Source organism: Pyrgilauda ruficollis, unplaced genomic scaffold (assembly GCF_017590135.1).
Source record: "Pyrgilauda ruficollis isolate IOZ18807 unplaced genomic scaffold, ASM1759013v1 scaffold30, whole genome shotgun sequence".
Lineage (NCBI taxonomy): Eukaryota > Metazoa > Chordata > Aves > Passeriformes > Passeridae > Pyrgilauda > Pyrgilauda ruficollis.
Window position 1 is genome coordinate 2,602,210 of NW_024524378.1, and position 20,807 is coordinate 2,623,016.

The 20,807-nt window shown below is 36.1% G+C and overlaps 1 protein-coding gene across 3 annotated transcripts in view; it reads right to left on the reverse strand.

Annotated features, from left to right (window-relative positions):
• Nucleotides 1-1,745: 1,745 nt before the first annotated feature.
• The window catches only part of RAB2A (RAB2A, member RAS oncogene family), a 43,571-nt gene continuing 24,509 nt past the window's right edge, over nucleotides 1,746-20,807 (reverse strand). For all 3 annotated transcript variants that reach the window (XM_041473765.1, XM_041473767.1, XM_041473766.1), the window contains 5 exons: nucleotides 19,520-19,602; nucleotides 18,087-18,179; nucleotides 14,547-14,658; nucleotides 5,525-5,593; nucleotides 1,746-3,384 (listed from right to left, as the gene is read on the reverse strand). In XM_041473765.1, coding sequence (XP_041329699.1) covers nucleotides 3,289-3,384; nucleotides 5,525-5,593; nucleotides 14,547-14,658; nucleotides 18,087-18,179; nucleotides 19,520-19,602 — 453 coding nt within the window. In that variant the 3' untranslated portion in view covers nucleotides 1,746-3,288. The remainder of the gene's footprint in view (nucleotides 3,385-5,524; nucleotides 5,594-14,546; nucleotides 14,659-18,086; nucleotides 18,180-19,519; nucleotides 19,603-20,807) is intronic.

A 20,807-nucleotide genomic window follows, 5' to 3' on the forward strand; every position in this document is an offset into this window, starting at 1 on the left:
ACATCGTCACAGGTAAACTCTTCAGGCAGAAAAAAACTTCGCCAGTTTAAATGTGCGTGCCCCTCTAATCCAAACAACATATAAATGTTGCAGCTGAAGGTTCTTCAAAGGCCACCACAAGAAACTAAGTGTCACAAAAGGTGTAACACAGCAAAAAGGATACAACTCTGGAGCTGGGGCTGGAACTCTCACTGCTTGCCAGGGGCTTCAGACACATGCGACTTTAGCTTATCAGCAAGTGTTTTAAGTGTTTTGGCAGTTGTTTTACCTTAACTCACTGCTGAGTCTGATCTGCACAAGAGTAAATCAGAATGACTGAAGCCAAAAGACACACACAGGTCTAAGACTGAGGGGGAGTTGTTAATCTTTCTTCAGTGACTGCCAAAATTCCTGGAGCATTTAATTTTTAGTAGAAATGGGAGAGACAAGTTTTTAGTCATGCTTAGAGGGTTTATCACCCCAATCTCACTTTTTTTTTTTTTTTTTAATTTTAGTTAACTATGCTTTCTACCATATTCTAAACTGGGATTAAGAGAAAAATTGCATCTTGGTATGATTTTTTTGGTATCAACAGTTTCACATTATATGTAACAGCTGTACAAATTGCTGGGAAACAATTACATGTTTTGGTTCTTTGGTTGTGAAAATGTAACCAACAAAATTCAACATGAAATCTCAGCAAGTTATCAGTCACTCAGGTGCAAGTAAAACTGAAACCTGTGAAAGAATCACCTTGTTAAAGCAAATGTTTTAGAAGTAAACCCTCCTACTAAGTTCTGTGCTATAAAATTTTCGAATTGTAACTGGATAAAATAGCATCAGGGCTTCTCAAAAAGAATCCATATAAAAACAGAGAGATTTCTGTAGCAACAAAAGGTTTATGTGTGCATAAAGTTTGTGACAAAAAGCCAGCCAGAATGCATGGAAATTTCAGGTTTGTTCTAACCACTCTTTGAAAGTACCATGGTATTAACATAATGTACAGTCTAAGACTGGCATGTGAGCCAGGACCAAACCAGCAGGATCAGCAATTGATTGCAGGCATGACTTTAGGAAGTCACAGCATATTCCCCCTGCCCCTCTCACCCCCAAAAAGCAGCACTGGTGTTTCTTTGGAACTGGATTCCTGGGCAATTCTATACCTCTTCCATGTTTTCAGAAAATGAGACCGTCAGAAGCTTTCAGTTTTTCAAATCATCACTGCTAAAACAGCATGAACTTTTGTTCTTCTCAGGGCAGGGAACAAATCTCCCCCCTGCTCCCTTAATGGACAATTTTTATGGTTAACTTTATTCCCCTTTATATAGCAGCCTGAGCTTCACTACAAGAGCACACTTTTCTCTAATCTCAAGCAACTGAATTCTACAACACTGCCAAGTGAAAAAAACTTCAACTAGTTAATCGAAGCTAATAGTCTTGTTCATTCACTCCTTCTTGTAAACAGCTAGTTAGGACATGCCAGTTTTCCTGTGTCATCCATGCAGTTCAGTCCTACGGTTTTACTGTCATGCAACGCAATTTTCAAACTTCAACTGAAACAGTAAATGTGTGCTATAAATGCAAACTCTGTATAATAAACAGGTAACAGTTGAAAGTACGTAAAAGGAGTAACTTCTTAATAATTTAAAAGTTGAAAATAATTATATTACATTGCTGAAAATGTTACTAAGTGTGTAAAAAAAGTAAAGTCAGCAACTAACAGAAATCCATACTGCTTCCCCCTTCCCCGAGGTACCAACAAAAGGTTCCACACCATTTTTTCAAATTTTATTTAATCTCAGAACCACTGCTATGTTACACCCATCAGGTTGAAATTTATTCACTCTGGATGTTCAAGTTCTGACAATTAGAATGGTTGACATGAGGATCCCTTTCCTCCAGTGTTGTGTTGCAGTCAATATTGGTCCAGTCAGACAAAAGTTTTGCAGTCATTGCCTGCCCCCACCCCTTTATTTCCCCCAATACATGAAGCATGGCCTAGCATTAGCATCACCCTTTTGTTTGCTATTATTTAAATAGGATGAGATGGAAACTCAGTTGTTTGCACATTTGTATGAAAGGTGACATGAACATTCTGTATTTTAACAAATAAACACTTAAACACAGGATTTTGTTTTGCCTTGTTACAATCCTTTCACTTAAGGAAAAATATGGCCCCTCCCCCCAGCCATCACCATAATAAGTAACAAAACATTTGTAGTTTTGATTTTCATCAAGATTTCCAAACTGGCAGATTTTATTTTCACACCCTCTTCACAATAGACAAGATGCTTACCATATATTTAGGATTACAAGTTGTCACTAAAAGAAAACTTTACACGACCACTATACATTTAGGTTGAAAAACTGTCCTTGCATGAAAAATATACCTAGAAATCAAGTGGTAAACAAGAAAAAACCATTGAGAAGATTAACGTTTTTAAAATGTGCTATTTTAAATTTATCAACTCCTCCTCTACTTTTCATCCGTACTCTGTTTTCACCTATAGTATTTGTTAAGGCAAACAGCTAATCCATTTCTGAAGAGGTGTTGTGGAAATTGTGGATAAACAGCAAACATTTGGCATTAAAATAGATAGCACGTATGTAGCCTCTAGTAATATACATTAAGCATCTCTCTTGGACTTCAGGATAATGAAGGGGAGCATGAACATGCTAACAATGTCGAAAAGGCTTAAAATTTAGCATCCAAGCAATTCCTATTAATGCTTTTGTAGTTTTCAAGCTCTAAGTAGTATAGATTTTATGCAAATGCATTAAAGAATTCTAGCTTGGCAAGTACACCCAAGCAGGTTATTAAACTATATATACAGAAAGTGATAAATACAGAATTAAAAGAGTCCTTCTGCTTCTCTTCATAGCCTTGGAAATTGACAAAAAACTTGAGGACAGCTCTACAATATTAAACATTAGGTAACCTCAGGAGCTGGGAAACCTAACTACACAAACTGATTAAAATACTCAGATGACTTTGTAGTGTTTAATACAATTCAGTTCGTAGTCAAGGGCACAAGACAACATTTAACAAAAATAATCACATCAATTGACCTAGAAATCAAATGTAAATAGATATGAATACAATCTCCAAAATCTGTCTTTAAGTGAACATTAACCATTTATTCAAAGTTATACAAGAATTTGAAGGATAAAGTCTTCTGCAACAGGAAACCAACTTACAAGTTTCATGTCTCAGTTGAACTGAAGTGGAGGCGAGCGGGGCAGGGGGAGGGAAGGGTGAACAAACAAGTAAGTAGGCCTCATCCAGGCAGCTAGAAAGTAAAAACGGGCTCAACAGCAGCCTCCTCCAGCCTGTTGTCCTCCCTGATTGCCTGCAAGTGTTGCGTTGGTGGCAGCATGTTGAGGGCCAATTTTTATGCCATTTGCCTGAAATGAAGTTTAATACACAGCGTAAATATTTTAGAATATACTTGAAAAGCTACTTTTTCTATTTAGAAGATCATATAATAAGTTCTCCTAATATATGCAATAAATACATCAAAGTTTGTAATTTTTCCCAGCATGTTCTTAGCAATTAAATATTATTTAAAGTAAGATGCCTTCCTTCTCATTTAAATTTTATCTCTGTGTTACACTCTGTAACTTAAACTGCTATTAAAAAAACACAGAGCAAGAATTGTATTTGAATACTACTTGGCATATAGCTTAAAAATACACAACATTTGCTAAGAATGTATAACCTTCTCCCCTCTTGCCAAAATCTCCACTAGTTTAATAGTTTAATATAAAACTTTTCCTCTCTAGACAGCATTTCTTTCTGTGTTGAATCAGCTGTAGAGGCTAAGGGCATACGAGTGTTCTGTGTCATCAATAATTTCTGTGATCCCAAAAGACATGGCTACTTGCCAAGAACCCACACACAGCGTAGCTCTTTCATTCATCAAAATCACACTTATATCTTAACCCTCACTCCCTCAAGTGGATTTTACCTAAAAATACACCACTTTGAGAAAAGTAATACAGTAGCTTCAGAAATTAAGCTCTTAAGGAAACTTTGCGTCACAGCAAATCTCAGATTTATAGTGCTTGGCAGTTGTTCTGCAGCAGTGGTAGCCTTCGGGTTTCTGGCACTCGCTTAGTATTGACAGCAGCTGATGTGGTTTCTTTTCGCTCTTTGACTCCCCTTTAATAAAAAGCATGCCCTATGGCTCATTGGTTTTGCCCCCTCTGGGCTGATAGCAACTTCTTGAGGAATCAAGAAGCCAGACTTGGCATAAAGCCAAATAAGTAGCATGGACTGTTGGCTCTTGACAGCATATTGCAATCAAAGCTCAGTAAGTCACAGTAAAGCAGTCAGCTACTATATGAAACTCGACAGATACAACAAGCATGCTTTTTCAGACACTCTGCTCTCCAATTTATACTGCACTACCAACTACATTTTCTTCAGGAAAGATGTGAAAGATGATCTTAAATTTTTCATCAGTGAACTAAATTTAAGAAGTGTTTCACCAACATGCACACACACTTTCCAGTTAGAATTAGTTTAGAGGATTACTATTCATGTCTTATTTAGCTACAAGTTTCCTGATGCATTACTTTGCATTACTACTGAAGTTTCTGATTTTTTCCTCTCTGAAGTCATGAGTAATACTTTCCATAGTCTCAATTTTCTCATGTTGAAATATATTGAGTAGAAAGAGATGAAGCTACTTAATTTGAGTCCTGCCAATTCCCTCCCTACTCTGAACAATCCTGCAAGGACAGTAATGTTTAAGAGAAGCATCACACTGACAATCTGGACATACCTCTCCACAGAGCACAAACAGAACAGAGTGGTGGTGCAGATTTTCACATGTGGTTTCACTAAGCACCTCAACAACAATATTCAGGGACATACAGGATAAAAAACCAGATTTGATCTTCAGAAAAGACTGATCACCTCACAGTGTCAAATTTTTTATGACACTGTTAAGAGAGAGCTTATATAATACTAGTATTATGAAGCAAGATTTCCAACAGCACAGTCATTTCAAAATTTAAGAGACATTATACGTCTTTCTAGCCTTGTTCCCTTCTCCAGCTCTCCACCCCTATCCCAAACACGCAAAGGCACAAGCGCTAATAATCTCTAATTTCACTAATGTGCATAAGCAAAATGGCTAATCTTTTATTCCCTACAGTATCCAGCCACCTAAACCAGGAACATTTCAAAAGTCTTTTATGTAACTCTCAAAGCAATCCCTCCCCTACACTGGACAGCTCATGGAGTGCATCTGGCATATCAACATGGTCCTCCATTTACATAGTGGAAAATTATCTTTGAAAACAGATGACACCATATGGAGAAGTGGATGAAAGTGGATTTTCTTCCCTTTTGGGGATTTATATTATTTTGCAATGCTTCATGGATGGATAGGGTCACTTATTTTAATCCATTTTTATCACAATGGCAGACAATTCCACAGCCAAATGGAATAGACAAATTTTTTACTGTCCAGCTTTCTAGGGAAGGTGAATTGTGTACTTTAAAAAAGCAGAAAGTGTACAGCGTACTAAAAGTTACCTCATTATTAATGTCAAAAACTCCTTCCTGGATTTTCTCGTAGATCTCCTTTGCAGTGTTAATAAATGCCTAAAACAGAGGAAAAAAGACCACAGACACAATGAATGAGATATCCTTCAGTGTAGGATGCACTAATTGGAATTCAATCTCATGTGCAGTTGCTTCAGTGAGACTTCCTTCCTGACCTCTGCAGAAACAGGTATGACAACAGCATCCTATAACCCACCCTGAAGCAGCAACGGATCACATGCTGTTTACAAAAACAGTGGCATTTTCATAACATCTGTATTCTACAATCTGTTGTCCAGTAATTACAGGGAAAAAGTGGTTTTTAAGATATATAAATTACTTTTAAATTATTTATTTCTGACCCTTATGGATAGATTGTGTGGCAGATGGTTTCCCCTACCCTTAATATCTTTGTAATAGGCCACTCTAGATTAGAGTGCTTAGCAACATAAAACCACAGGGTACTTACAATGATGATGTAAGGATGCTGTCTGCTGGCTGAAACCTTACACTATCATTTAATATTCACCTAATTTTAAGAACATATTCTCTTTAATTAATCTTGCACACAATGAGTAACAGACATCTTAATAGTAGAAAGGAGGGGCCCCAGGTTTTGTATCGACTTCTAAAAATTTATTGTTTTAATTCAGAGAAAATACTTTGACATCAGGTCTGAACAAGTGATTGATATAGATGTTTTTGGTTAAAGTTTACAATCAATGATTCCATTTTCATCTCTCATTTAGCTTTATAGGTCAAGTAACACCTAAAAGAATGTATAATTTAGGAGGTGATTAACAGCAGCTAGTAATTACAATAAACACACAGTTCTTTTTGTTTTAAAATACCAACACCATGCAATCATACAAGACATGCTACCTTCTGCACAAGCCTATTACAGCAAATACAGATCTAATTCAAATATAAAAAAGTAAACAGGGTTCATGGAGAGGAACAAATCATACCTTTCCTCATTTCTACACTGGAAGCATTTGACTGCTGAACTTGCCACCAGAGCTTTGTTTCCTAATTAACAGGACTGATATGTTTTCACCTTTAAAGGCCTTACAGCTCCCCAGAGTAATCAATCTACTGCAGCTCAATTACTGCACCAAGCACACACCACAGCCAGTGAAGGAGACTTGAACGACTGCAGCAGGAGCAGAGAGATATGAATATGCATAAACTCTAAGTGGGTGATCGAATCATCACAGAGGGTCATGAGAATTTGCAGCAAAATAATGAGAAGAATTAATCATTGCAGATTCACAAGGCACTTAGGAAGCGAGTTCGTTTTTCAAACACGTGTTACAGTTGAGAAGAAAAATTGGCTTTTGGCCAACTATGAATTGATTCAAATTCCTCAGAAACTGAAGTTTTCTATGTAAGGAAAAAAAATTCAAACTTATCTTTGCTCCTGATAACATACTAATTATTGTCATGGCCTCATACATGTGCCCACTGAAAGGTGTAAGTCAACTTTGAAAATTCACACAGCTGGATTCTGTGAGGATCCTTACTTCTACTTCAGCGGGACATTAAACAGAACTTGAAGTCTTTAAAAAGTGTTATGATAACTTCATGTAAACAAGCACTTAACAATTGGCACTTCTAACTCTTCTAGAAGATGTTGGCTAAGTACACCAAGACTCTTAGAATTAATTTCATGAGAATTACATTAAACCTATAAAAATTGCTTTAGAGCAACAAACCAGAATTTTAACAGACTCCAAACTGATACAACTGAGAATAAATTAAATTTTGGATACTACACTCAAGAACAGTCATTGTAGCAATGCATTTGCAATCATTTTACTGCAAAAACCAGTAAAATGCACTGGAAAAAAGCATTGCACAAAAAATTCCTTCTGTTACTATACATGTACTGTACAAAGCAAAAGAGCATACTGAGTTCAGCACAGTATATTTTAACATTAAACATATTGGCCAAGAAACTACTGATATGAAAAATCCAAATATTCCATTTATCTCAGTTCTATAATTTCTGTTCTCTCACTGTTACTTTGCATAGCAAAATGCCTGGTTGCACTGGGCCACAGAAATAATTCCTATTTGAACACAAATTATAAGAACACAGCACATAATAAGTATATCTCATGTTCTCTTCTTTGTACGTATTTTAACAAATTGCTACTAGTCAGTCTTGAAAAGAGACTTGAATCCCTTGATACTTCCATTTTTTTCTCAGACTCATGTATCTTAACTTATGATTCAAAGTGTAAGCAGAATCAATCACCTGAGAAGATCACTAAAACAGCAGAACACCTGCTTTAAGACTTTATCATCAGATTTTGGCATTGCATGCTAGTGCCTCAATTATCAAGGACAAGAAGGTGAACTTAGCAGAACTGACTTCTTCCAAAAATCTCTTTTAATACTGCATGTTCTCACTCTTATCTGGAACATGCAGTATACTATAAACTCTTAATTATTTATGGGCAGTTTATCCTATTTTCAGATTAACTGAGCCATAAATGCAGAAAGACAGAATGATTTCCCCTCAAATCCAGTTTAGATTTATTAGACCACATGCAGGGGACTGCAAGAACACAGCTGTAGCACCTCACACGCCAGCTTGGATCCAGGTGCAGTTTAGCCACTTCCACACAAGACCTCACCAGCAAGCCTACAAGGACTCAGCTGGCTGCCTACCAAGCCTACTGCAGTTGCACTGTACATTCCTATAATGCTGCTGCTACTAAAACACTAGACAAAGATACTCATGCTTTTCCACCCCAAATCAGGTCCAGGTTAATTTTCACCGCTCCAGGGGAGGCAGTACCAGACTCACCCTGCATTTATACATAACCACCTGAAAGATGGCAATGCCCTAGTACACAGTACCTCTATTACTCATAAAAGGAAGGGAGAGACTTTTGCAAAATCTACGTTAGACTTCCAAATTTAAAAATCTTTGACTACATTTTGGGAAAATTCAAGAAAACAATGTACCTTCAGGAAAATGTCTACATTTAATGTTTAACTCTGCTCATTTTCTAAATCCCAACTTACTGATGCTTTTTGCATGAGACCGCTGAATATAACTATCACAGCATTTTAAAAAGGCTGTATACAAGTTATTCAGTGACTTGTTTTAATGTAACATGTTTTTCAATTGTGTGCTCATTATAACTAGGTTCCCAAATAATAGCAATATCCCTTCGAGGAAAAGTGCATTACTGTACAAGTAGGAAAGTGAGTCTTGCAAGACGTGATCTGCCTGTTGTGTCATGCCTGCACCTACTGCACAGCCAACAAAAGAGGCTTTTAAATCACAATATATCAGTATATTATCACTTTAGATTATTTGTATAAGGAGTTTCCCAGATCATATTGCAACATGAGAATCAAGAAGTCATGTCTCACGATGCTTGCCCCAAAAAACTCCCCGAACAACCCAAAACTGCAACTACGAAACACTACAGATACAGCATTTGAAGTAAATTAACCCTACAAACACTGAATGTAGAATTAAATCAACTTCAACATTCACATAATCACACAAATAAACAAGTAATACAGTTTGACTACCATTGAAACAAATCCAGGAAGAATGAATTCTGTAACTGGTAAAAACAACACAAGAAACGGTGTTGAGAGAAAGGTAAGGGAGTAAGTTCCTGACACCTCTGTCTCAGGGATGCTGTATGCAGCAGTAATAATAAGCTAGGGGCACCAGAACGTGAGTAGTAGAGCAGCTACACTTAGTTTTTACTTGCAGATGTCAATAATGCCACTTGTCTTTCTCAGAAAGCTATTGGCAGGACAACAATCTTAGGACTTTGCTATTAGCTGAGCATAGCAGGAAAAAACTTGTAAATGAATCACTGATACTTTTCAAAACTCAAGACTTTACAAGTTCATCTTTGCCTATAATCAGGTACGATCATGTTCAGCACTGCTAGCTCGTGGAACATGCTGCCCTCTGGTGGCAATGTTAAAATTAAATTTAATGCGTGGAAATAAAAATTGGGCAATCATTATTTCCTAGATTCTTTCTTGCAATTACATAAGGAATGCTTAAAGGTTAAATGTACCACAAATTCTAAAGCATGACCCAGCCAACACCTAGAATTTTCTTTCTCCTCTCCAACTTCCTATCTTATCTTTTAGCAGTAAGATATGATATAGTTAGATTACTCTACTATTTAAGAATGCTTTTGGAAACAGTAACAACATAGCCAACAAATGGATTTATGTCTAAAGTATTCACCATCCCAGTGTGTAAGTGATGCTGGATGGCTACTTAATAAAGTGAGATTCCAAAGCTCTGAGCAGTTCTTTTATGCACCCACAGTAAGGCAATGCTTTTTGCAAGTAAATTATCTTTCAGGAAGAAGCCTAGCACACTAAAAGGGATGCAGAGGGGCTAGTAAGCATAGTAAGGTGCTATATAACGAACCCACACCCCAAAAAGCACCCCAACACATTCCTAACCTTATATTTGAAGTATAGGCGAAAAAACACAAACCAGCAGTCGACAGCAATTTCTTTATGTCCCCATTGAGGCACAATCTTTCTGACAGACTTAATGAGATGATGCAAATTACTAGAGCTCAAACTGACTTAAAAAGTCCTGTAACTGTTGTTGAACAGTTACACAGGACAGAATACTTGAGGGAAAACAAAAAAGATAGACGCCCCCCCCAACCCAGAACTAAGAATCCATTTCTCCAGGAATCTACAGATCAGGCAGGCAGTATCATGCTCTTCTATGAAGACTGAAACACTCAGTTAATTGAGACCTTTTATTCTCATCATACCATGAGATGCCCAGAAGCCCCAAGAACCATGGCAGAGCCAGTGTTCCTTACTGTGAAGTTGGGGCCCAATCCAAGGATTTGCCACAAGAGCTAAAAGCTGTGTATCCTCATTACATCCAGGTGTCCTGACCCTTCTCCCTTCCTCACCTGAACTGACACAAGCTTCAATCCCATTTTCTCATGGGAGAAACTGGCTAAGATGTCAGCTTTGCACAGCTGAAAGGTCACAGAACTTTGATTTCCAGGAACTTGAAGGAATACTGGTTTTGATACAAATTAAGATAAACCTAACTTTTGGGTGGGTGTTTTTTGGGTTTTTTTAAAGACTCATGACCTAGCAATCCTACTCTTTTGTGAGTGCTAGTCAGATTACCTCTTGTGTGTTACTTGACCTTGCTATGAAAATTAACATCCTATGATTTTTAAGTTTTTTAAAATAAATCCCTGCTTACTATATTACCATGTCAAACAACTGTTTGTTTCCCAGCTGTTAGTTCTGTTCAAGGAGGGTTGGAAGGCAAATAAAACACACTCTAAAAATCAGTCCAACTTTAGATGCCACTAAGAATCTGATCTTCCTATGAAATTTTCACTTTCACCCTTCAGAATATTACAAAAGGGCATCTTCTTTCTCTTATCTGTGCCACCGTTGAAGCTACAGGAGCTTTGAATATATGTTAGTCATTTAAGCAAAAGCATGAAAGAAGCTGCCTGAAGAGAAAATTAAGTTACAACTGAAACAGAACCACTGAATGACCATGAAGCTCCATGTATCAGAAGTGCTCCATTGCTCAGTTAAAACCATGAGTCTATTCAGATTTAATCCTAAATAAGGAATTTATTATTGCATTCTATTTATGTACAGGCAACTTGGAATAACACAAACAATGCTCTTACGTTTGGCACAGGCACCCCTCCATATGGGAAACAACTTACTAAAACCAACTCTCACATCAGGAGTCAGTGGTACAGCGGCACAACTCAAGTGAGACCAGCTTCTGAACAGTGATGTTGTTTAGCACTGCTTTGACCAGCATCCAGAAAACTTTCTGGCTTAGGATTGGTCACATCATTAATCATTATTAAAAGTAGCCGTCTGGAATGAAATGATAATGCACTAAGTTACCAAATACAGCTAGGTATCCTTACTTCTTGAGAATCAGTGTGCATAAATAGATTCAAGCCATTGATATGCCAGGGACAAAGAATTAAGCACCATGTGCTGTAGGGGACTACATGGTCACCCTGAGGTCATGGTGGTGATTCTACTCTGCCCTTGCCCAAGCAGTAAGTTCTCAGCAAACTCTGAACTGCAGGTTGCAGGTAAGAGCACAATTAAGAGTCACAAACTATTGCTGAACTACCAATGAAAAAAACTAATGTGATAAAATGGCTAATGTCTCGCAAATGAGACAGAAAAAATTATTATGTATTATGTGTTGGTTTAATGAGATGTCAGAAAGTAATGGATGCTATGATTAAAACAAGTGCAAGCCTGCCTGGGGTACAGACTCCAGACTTACAGGTGTCCAAGAGAAAAGCCTCCCAATGGACATCATGGTGTTTTCTTAGAAATAAGTAAATAAGCAACACTGAAGTCTGCCAACAGCGTTTCAGAGTGCACATCACCCACTCACAATTCAACACGGCAGAGCAAATATGTTAACCAAGATTCTAAAAGTTAACAAGACTACCGTGAGAAAGCCCACAGTCATTCATGAAAGTGTACACTGCTCTAACTACAATAACCTTAGAAATCACCAAGAAGAAAAAAAGAGAAGCACAAAAAGCCAGTAATATTTTGATAGCTGGCTACCTGTACAGCTTTAGACAGAGGTTAAAAGGAAATTAACAACAACCTCCCGTTCAAATAAATATGATATTGCTGAAGAGACTAGCATTAACTGTCCTTGCACTGCAGTCAGATTATAAGCCTGTGCCTAACCTGCCTCCAGTAACCGTTCTATCTTCTCAGTGATGCAGAAGCTCTTTTTACACAATCCCATTCCACATGAAATATGATGACTTAACCCTGTGGTCACAATGAATTCTTAGAAGTCTTCAAAGTAACTATGAAGGATCTACTTCCCACTCCCTACCATCTATTACCTATTATGCAAATAGGGTGGAAACTTCTCCAACAGCCTTGCACAAAACAAACAGCCAGCAGAATGTTTTCCACTCCTTATCATCCATTTCTGTTCAAGACATAGGTAATGAAACAAAATCCTGAAGAATATAATGAAGAATTTTAAACTGTTCTAAGCACCAAAAACGTCAGTGTACTGAAACAGCTTAAAAAAACATTACCAACAGAAGCTGATTTGTTCATATGAAGAAAACTGCTAGAGGTTAGGATTTTGCTTCCGTATCTCTTTAACTGTTCTACATCACACCACTTTCTTTGTGTTTACTGAGAACACCATTTAAAAAATGCACTTGACTGTCACTGGAAAGGATTATATCCTAAAGCTTTTCCACCAAAATTAGAAAGTTAGCGCACACACATATCACTCACACAAGGATAGGATTCTATGTGAACTCTTTGATGAAGACCTTCATGCTCATTTGCCTCCTGATAATCAGAGATGCATTAGATACTGGACAATTCGTTCACTAGGACGTATTTTTTGACACAAAAAGAGGTGATAATTTTAGAATCAGGTAGTAATTAATTCTGTGGAAGTCATTTGTAGCTCACTGTAACTTTGCAAAAAACTTAAATACTTTATAAATAAAAGGCTTTACCACTAAAAGAACACCTCATTGGTCACACACCATTTTGAATTTAGGATAGTTTTGGAAATGAATAGGGATGGATTATGTAGTATAAGAAGCTATGTCATTGTAAGAAAGGTCAGTGTGGATGAACTGAGTATGGGCTTGAAAGACAATGTGAAGCAATCTTTCTGCTGTACACAGCACTAACATCTCAGCTGGAGCTCTTGCTTCACCACTGTACTTGTCTGGCTACAACACAGTTTTCTTTACAGCGGCCTGCATGGTGCTGTGTTTTGGATTTATGACTAAACAGTTGATAACACACTGATGTTTTAGCTACTGCTGAGTGTCAAGGTTTTCTATTTCTTACGCTGCCCTCTCCTGACAGTGGTTAGGCTTCAGGCAGGTAAAATTGTGGGGGCACATAAACCAGCCAGGACAGCTGACCAGAGCTGGCCTGAGAGGTATTTCATATTATATGACATAATGCTCAAGAATAAAAACCAAAGGGTAGTCAAAGTCACTGGTTCTCAGAGAAATTAAATCTAATTTGAAATTCAAATTGTTTGTATGAAGTTGAAAGTGACCGCCTTTCTGTCACTCTTCATCTCTTTCCTTAATATTTAAAACTATCTCAGGCCCTGAGTTTTATCTTGTCTTGGTTCTTCTGGCTCTTTCCCCTATCCTGCTGGACAGAAACACTAAATGAGCAATTTGGTGGGTATTCAGTTGCAGCTGAGCTCAGCCCACCATGACTACCCTTTAAGAAAGGAAGGCAGTAAACCAAGGTGAGAAATGCAAGAACTCACATGCGTCCAGAAATGTGAACTATAAGCCAAACTTGAAAAGACCTAATTTCGTTAAAGTAGCAAGAACTGAAAAACTTATTGAAATACACAGCAGACTACAGTAACCAAGGCAATGACCCTTTCAGCAGGTCTGCAGAGGACAGAAAATAGAAGCTGTGTGCAAATTGAAGAAGATTCCTACCAGGTAGTATACAGGAAAGCTGATGACAGTACAAATAGCAAAGTACTACAAGAGATTGCTGTGAAGAGCTCGTGATATACCAGGAGCCTTTAGAACAGGTTACAGTGACATCTGCCAAGAATACCAGCAGCTTGGCTTGCTTTGGACTAGCAAATCTATTCTAGCCTTACTTCTTAGATTTCACAGCAGACAGAAGTTAGCCACTTCTCTGACCAAATACTTAAAAAAAACCCTCACAAGTACATTAATTAGGAAGTCTCAACAATATAAATAGTGCAGTGTAATCAATTACAACATAGAATAATATATGATATATATTATTCTCATAACATAAAGAGTAGCTTTACATATTATATATATATAATATAATATATATATAAAATATATTATTCTCATAATATAAAGAGTAGCTAATTCAAGTTAAGGAACCCAAAATCTAGAGGAACAGTATCTATACAGACAAGTGTAATTTAAATCAACTGTTTTAGTAAAAAGCCAGTATTGAGCAAAGTTACCTCCTCTACATTGGAAGCAGTTTTGGCAGATGTCTCCATAAAGATAAGTCCATGTTCTCGTGCAAATGCTTCACCCTCCTCTTTCTTAACTTCTCGTCTAGATTCTAAATCACTAAGATAGAAGAAAAAAGAAAAGTTAAATTACATGGTCTAACATGTCCATGTAAAGATTGTTGTTCACAGACATGCTTATAAGCCCGAGAAGCCAATAGTCCCCATCAGAACTTGGGTATATAACTTGTCAAGCCCTTAAACAAAGTAGAATTATTGTAAACTCTGCACTTACAGTATATGGAATAGTCACGGGCATCACACTTCCTTGAGCTATACACCTTAGCTGACATAAATCTTATCAAAGATTTCATGAAATAGCTTTCTACAGGATGAGTGTGAATTTATCTAGGTATTCCTTGAATACTAACTTTAGACATTGTACTTTCAGTATATATCACTCTCTTCTATTATATTATCTACCAATTCAATACTATAAAGCTGAGCTGATAAAGGAGCTTTTATGAATGTGTTATTTATATTAAACAATTTAAAATATAAAGTTATTTTTTTCTATTCAGTAGCAAAACTTCATACAGTCAATTTCTTCTCTGATAAAAAAACCCCAAACTTAAAAGCAGAATTCAGTTCTTTTGAACTACATTAGTTGTTCTCTCCCAGTAAGTTAGCACTTAGGTTGTGAAACTCCTGGCCCTCCAGCAGCAAAATAAATTGAAGTGACTGTTAGACAAGTTCTTGCTTCCTGCTTTCCAAGCAATTTAATTCAAAATTATTACCCAAAAAAAGCAGAAAAAAACCCCTCTTGGACTTTACAACTAGAGACAAATCTATTTCTCTAAGTCATACAGACATAAATATTTCACCCTTACTTTTTAAAGATTCTTTAATAACAAGGAATTCAGTTTGTCCTTCTTTATAAGTATATTACATCTTGAGCAGTAAGAATTATATACTTATTACTCATGTATAAGTGTAAGATATATATTTCAATGAATTTTCATCTAAATTGTAGATGCATAAATATCTTAGAAATCTGTAACTATTCTTAGTGTACAAATAGATATAGTTAATGTGCAGTCAGAATACAAACAAAATGTATCATGCTAGACTTCAGTTTTTGCCAACTCTGTAATTCTACGTATATTAAAAAAATGTAATACTCACTGTGGCATGTATTTTGCAGCAAAGCAGGTTTTTGTAATTTTTAACTAAATGCTAGCTGAGTTACAGAGTCAGTACAATTCAGCACATTATTTAAGTATCTTAAAAATTTGAAGATAAGGATAATAGAAATATCTTCTCAAAGCAATTTTGAAGCTGATGTTCACTATATTTAAGCACTCCCAGTATTAGCCGACATTATGTTTTTGAAACTGAGCAGTGTCTTTATTTGTTACTACCATGCTACGCTCAAAAATACCTTATTTAAAACCTTGATTCACTACAGTGTTATTTCCATGACAGAACATAAACAAGTAACTTTAAATAATGCAGTTGTATCAAAAACTGCAAAGACAGCCCAATCAAAACTCAATACTGATACCTAAACATATTCTTAAAGATCTTTAACTGCTTCTACTAACCACAGTTGTCTTCCTCTCTCCATTCCAATAATTCGAAGCATTTGGTCTTACTAGATCAATATAGCTATGCTTTGTTCTGGAAAGAAGATTAAGTACAGTATTTGTAATGTTTTAACACTAGTATTTGTAATGTTTTCAACAAACAGCCATTATATTTCAAATTAAATTCTCAACACTCTTCAAATCCAGTAGTAAGTCAGTAGTACAAACTTATGTCAAGAGCAGTGTTTATTCCTTCCAAACTACTACGGTAGCATACACATTCTTCCTTCCACCCATCTCTAGTCTTAGTCCTACCATAAGAACTCTTTCAGGATAATGCAATAAAATTGAAAGAGTTTTCTTCCTGCCCTCCTTGAAAATAATATCCTTTAAAAAGTTTAAAATTCTAACTCTTAATACTCTTAGTTCATGTGGCACCTTAATCTGTAACAATTTACAGTGCGCATTTTAAGTATATTTATTGTTTGAATAAAACCTAGCTGCAATTGGGAATTACCGAGCTAACTGAAAGTTGCAAATCAGTCTGCATCCACAGAATACAAGACATGAAAATTTAGTTTAACCGCTAAGGATAATCAGAAAGAGTTACAGATGTCAATTAAGCATGCAAACTTAGCTCAAGTAAACAGTACACATTTCTCTCAGTGCCATATTTTTACTCACACAAGTATAAAAACAGCTGGTCAGGGCCATCAGGGGTTTACTGAAGCTTCATTTAATAAAACAGGGTTACATTTTTTATACTAATTTGTCAAGATTATGCTTGACACATTCCTCAATTAAAAAGAAAGTTGTTAGTCATTTACCAGATAATGCAAAAAAAATTTGAAAAACTTCACAATTACTTAATACGTAGCATGTTTTCAGGAGGAGGTATAGGGTGATGGGGCAATGGGGGAAAACAGAAGGGAGAAGAGGGGGAAGAAGAAGGAAAAAGAAGTTCAACAGGCCCGAACAGCAAACCCAGACTCACTATCACAAATCTGCTTCTTAGTAGTATCTAAGAAATGATGTGTTTCCTCATGAAATTTTCAGGGGCATGCAGACACACCATTATTTCAACTGGCATCTTTACCTTCAAGAATTATTGCGGCATGGGCACAAGTTCCAGTCAATTACACAAAGGCCCATAATTAATGGATTATTGAATTTTGAGCTGATGCTTTTGATATTTTGAAAAAATTCTGCATCCAGAAAAAAAAATCTAGATATGCTGTAATTCACTGGATCAAGAACTAGAAGAATTACAGATAATATATTCACTGATGTGCTTTTATTAAGACTTTCACTACCAAGTTTCAGCATCAGCAAGGAATAATTTTAGACAGTGTAACTCATGAGAAGACCAAGTAAGTGAATTTACCAGGAAACAGTGAAAAAGCACTCTCTGACCCCAATCCCAGCTAAAAGGCACAGAATATGGAAGAGTCTTCTAAATTAGAAATGTCTCAATCACTGAGGTATGCACTTCTCACCTCTGAGAGAAGTTTTTGATGTGAGTCCTGTACTATGGGCTTTTTTTTAAATGACATTTTCTCTGATATGATACATAACCAAAAACTAAAGCACTTTAGAACACCTCAAATTAGGAATCACATTCTCTTTGTAAGGGAGAGATCTAGGTTTTTCTAATGGGTGATTCCAGAAACAAAAAAGCATAATGGAAAATAACTTATAATCCATTGTTTCATGCATTTTCAATCAATCCCCTGGAATAAAATTACTTCTAAAATAGATATTCAGAATGTAATGTTGTTGATCCATGTGCTGCACATTGTATTGGTTTGAGTAAGAAATGTTTTAGGCTCACCACAGAACTATGCACAGTGACAGAAGGGAATTTGAAGTTAAGATATTGCCTACAAATAAGAAAACCCAAAAGTCGCAATACAGAGAGGTTAAATCTTTCCCTCTTACAAAATAACAGCTAATAAAATTTTACCTTTTGTTTCCAATAAGCATTATAACCATGTTGGAATTGGAATGCTGACGAGCATCTTCTAACCAAGTTGTCAAGTGGTTGAAAGTGTCCCTCCTAAGTATAGAAGACAATGAGTATTAAAAGCAGTATTTTAAGAAATCTTTTCCCTGTTAGTCCACTTTTCTACTTGAATAACCAACTCATTTATTAGTGCACATGCTCTAGGGATAAAATCCCTTTTTGAGAGGGAGAACAGGCAAACAAAAATTTAGCAAACAAGCAGTTGTTAATGAACTCTAGCTAAAAAGTAATTGAAAACATGTTTGCTACAAAAAGTAAAAAGGATTCTTAGAGCTGTAAGAATCTGTAATTTTATATACATATAAAAACTGAACAGAATTTTAAAAGTACCCATGAGCTTAACCCAAGCCAAACAACAGCACAAATAAACACATACTCATATAGTAATATTTAAGTGAAAGCAGAAAATGGTTGATAATTTTTATGTGAATTTATAAGCCGAATAATAAATTTAGCAGTGAAATCTTTTAAATTGAGGTACACAAATGTGACATTACAGTTTTTACAGAAGGTGCAAACTAAGTAATAAATCCCATACTTGTAGAGTGGTTTTAAGGTATAGTATTTTATTTATTAATCAAAGATTTACTGGAAATCCAAAGGAAATTATATGCTGCTTCAATATTTAAATGTAAAAAGGGAACAAAAGGAAAAATATCTAGGGAATCTTTAGTACAAGTGGTTGCTCAATGCAACAACAAGAGCCAAGACCCACAAAAGGAGGCACACAACTTAATAGGACTTTGGAGCCTGAACATTTTCATAAACCAGCCAGAGTACCCACCGTTTTACAGATAAACTGCATATCAATACTATATTTAATACAGCAGGGAAACTTTAGTAACTTCTGATCAGCTACTAAAAAAGTATCAGATTAAAACCTGTATTTTCCAAACCTCATAAATAGAGCAATGTTACAAGTTTCCTAGTATTCCTAGTGTTCTTTATATAGCCAAACTCCTATGTTTTACTATTTCACTCCTTTGCAGAATAGCACTTCAGTAAAAGTAGTCCAGTATAATTAAAGAAAAAACATCCCTCATGATAATAAAAAACTAGAAAGGAATTAATGAAATATTTTCAGGTATTTCTCAATCAAGGTAATCCAGAGGCTGATGGTCAACAGTTTATAAAAATATTTTATTTCATTCTTCCTGAGATTTTATGCATGCTTTCTCAACTAGTATAGAGAAAACTGGAAGTATATAGGTTACATATGCTATATCTTATTAAAGCACTTAAAGAAATTTGACACAATGTTAGATTAGCAGTATCTATACAAAAAGCCAAACCAGATGAGACACTTAGCACTACAGTACAACACAGCACAATTCTACAAAGGCATACCATTGTAATCCAGTTGCTATTCTCACCTTGTAATGTCATACACTAGCAAAGCCCCTGCGGCCCCTCTGTAGTATGATCTTGTGATGGAACGGAAGGACTCCTGCCCTGCCTGCAGAACACAAAGTTTCATTACTTCATATCTAATACTTATTTTTTGTTCCCAAAAACCATGAACTTAGAATCACAGGATCATAGAATTCTACTTTTGAGAGATGGGGAAGAGTATGGATGGGCAATCAGAAAGGGGACAACTGGGGACAAAGTCACCAACAGCAGCAAGAGAAGGCACATAGGGAGAAGAGACCAACTACAGCACAGTGCTGTTAAAAAAGAAAAAAAAATCGGAACAAGACCTCTAAACCTTTTTTGGCAATCCCTGACAACCCAATTTACTGAATGGCTTCACAATACATGAATCATTATTAGAGCACAGAATGGACTCCTAGCAACTAAGCTCTGAAGACAAATTTGAAAGGAAGCAAATAACCCAGAGCTTCACATTTGAATTCAATAACCCGCTCCCTGGGGCAGCTGTTGACACTAGAATAAATAAAGTCCATTGTAAATAAATGATGAATGACATCTTTACGCCCACCATCTGCTGGTGTAAAGGTTGTTGGAAGGCCAAGGATGCAGATTTTATCCGTTATATCATAAACTGCAGCCAGCTTTCAACAGTCTTCAGATGGAATTCTTTCAGTAATCATTTTATTAAGAAAAAACAGAAAATGGTTGTGAATTGAATTTTACACAATTCTGCTCCACAGTTAATCAATTTCCTCTGTACTTGATAAATAATGCTTGTCAAAGCAGCTACAGGATACCAGAGTCATCTTCATAAGGACTGTGAAAAACTTCAGAGTCTACATATATTAGATAGTTCTCAAAGAAAAGTATTCTGTAAAAACCTCAGCACCTAAAAACATGCTCAAAAGAATACAGTCCTGAAAAATAAATGTTCATGGTTGCAGATCTTGAGCTTTTCATGCTCATGTTTTTCAGAAGAGCTATCTAGCACTTGACACATGCTAGAAGAAATATTTACTTCTAATATTTAGCAATAACAGATGTTTTAGCATAATTCAAAGACAACACAGAACATGCTTAAGAAATACTAATGCTGAAAAAACCCCTATGTGCAGCAAATCTGTAGAACTATAAGAAATTGCCCTGATTTAAAAACATTAAACACAAGAATGAAATATTTATCAAATACAAGAAACCCTTCAGGCATGCCTACAAAATTAGTACATGGACAACTTTTTCTTCTCACAGTTACTGTACTTTTCTTAATACTACATCTTCTTAAATTCA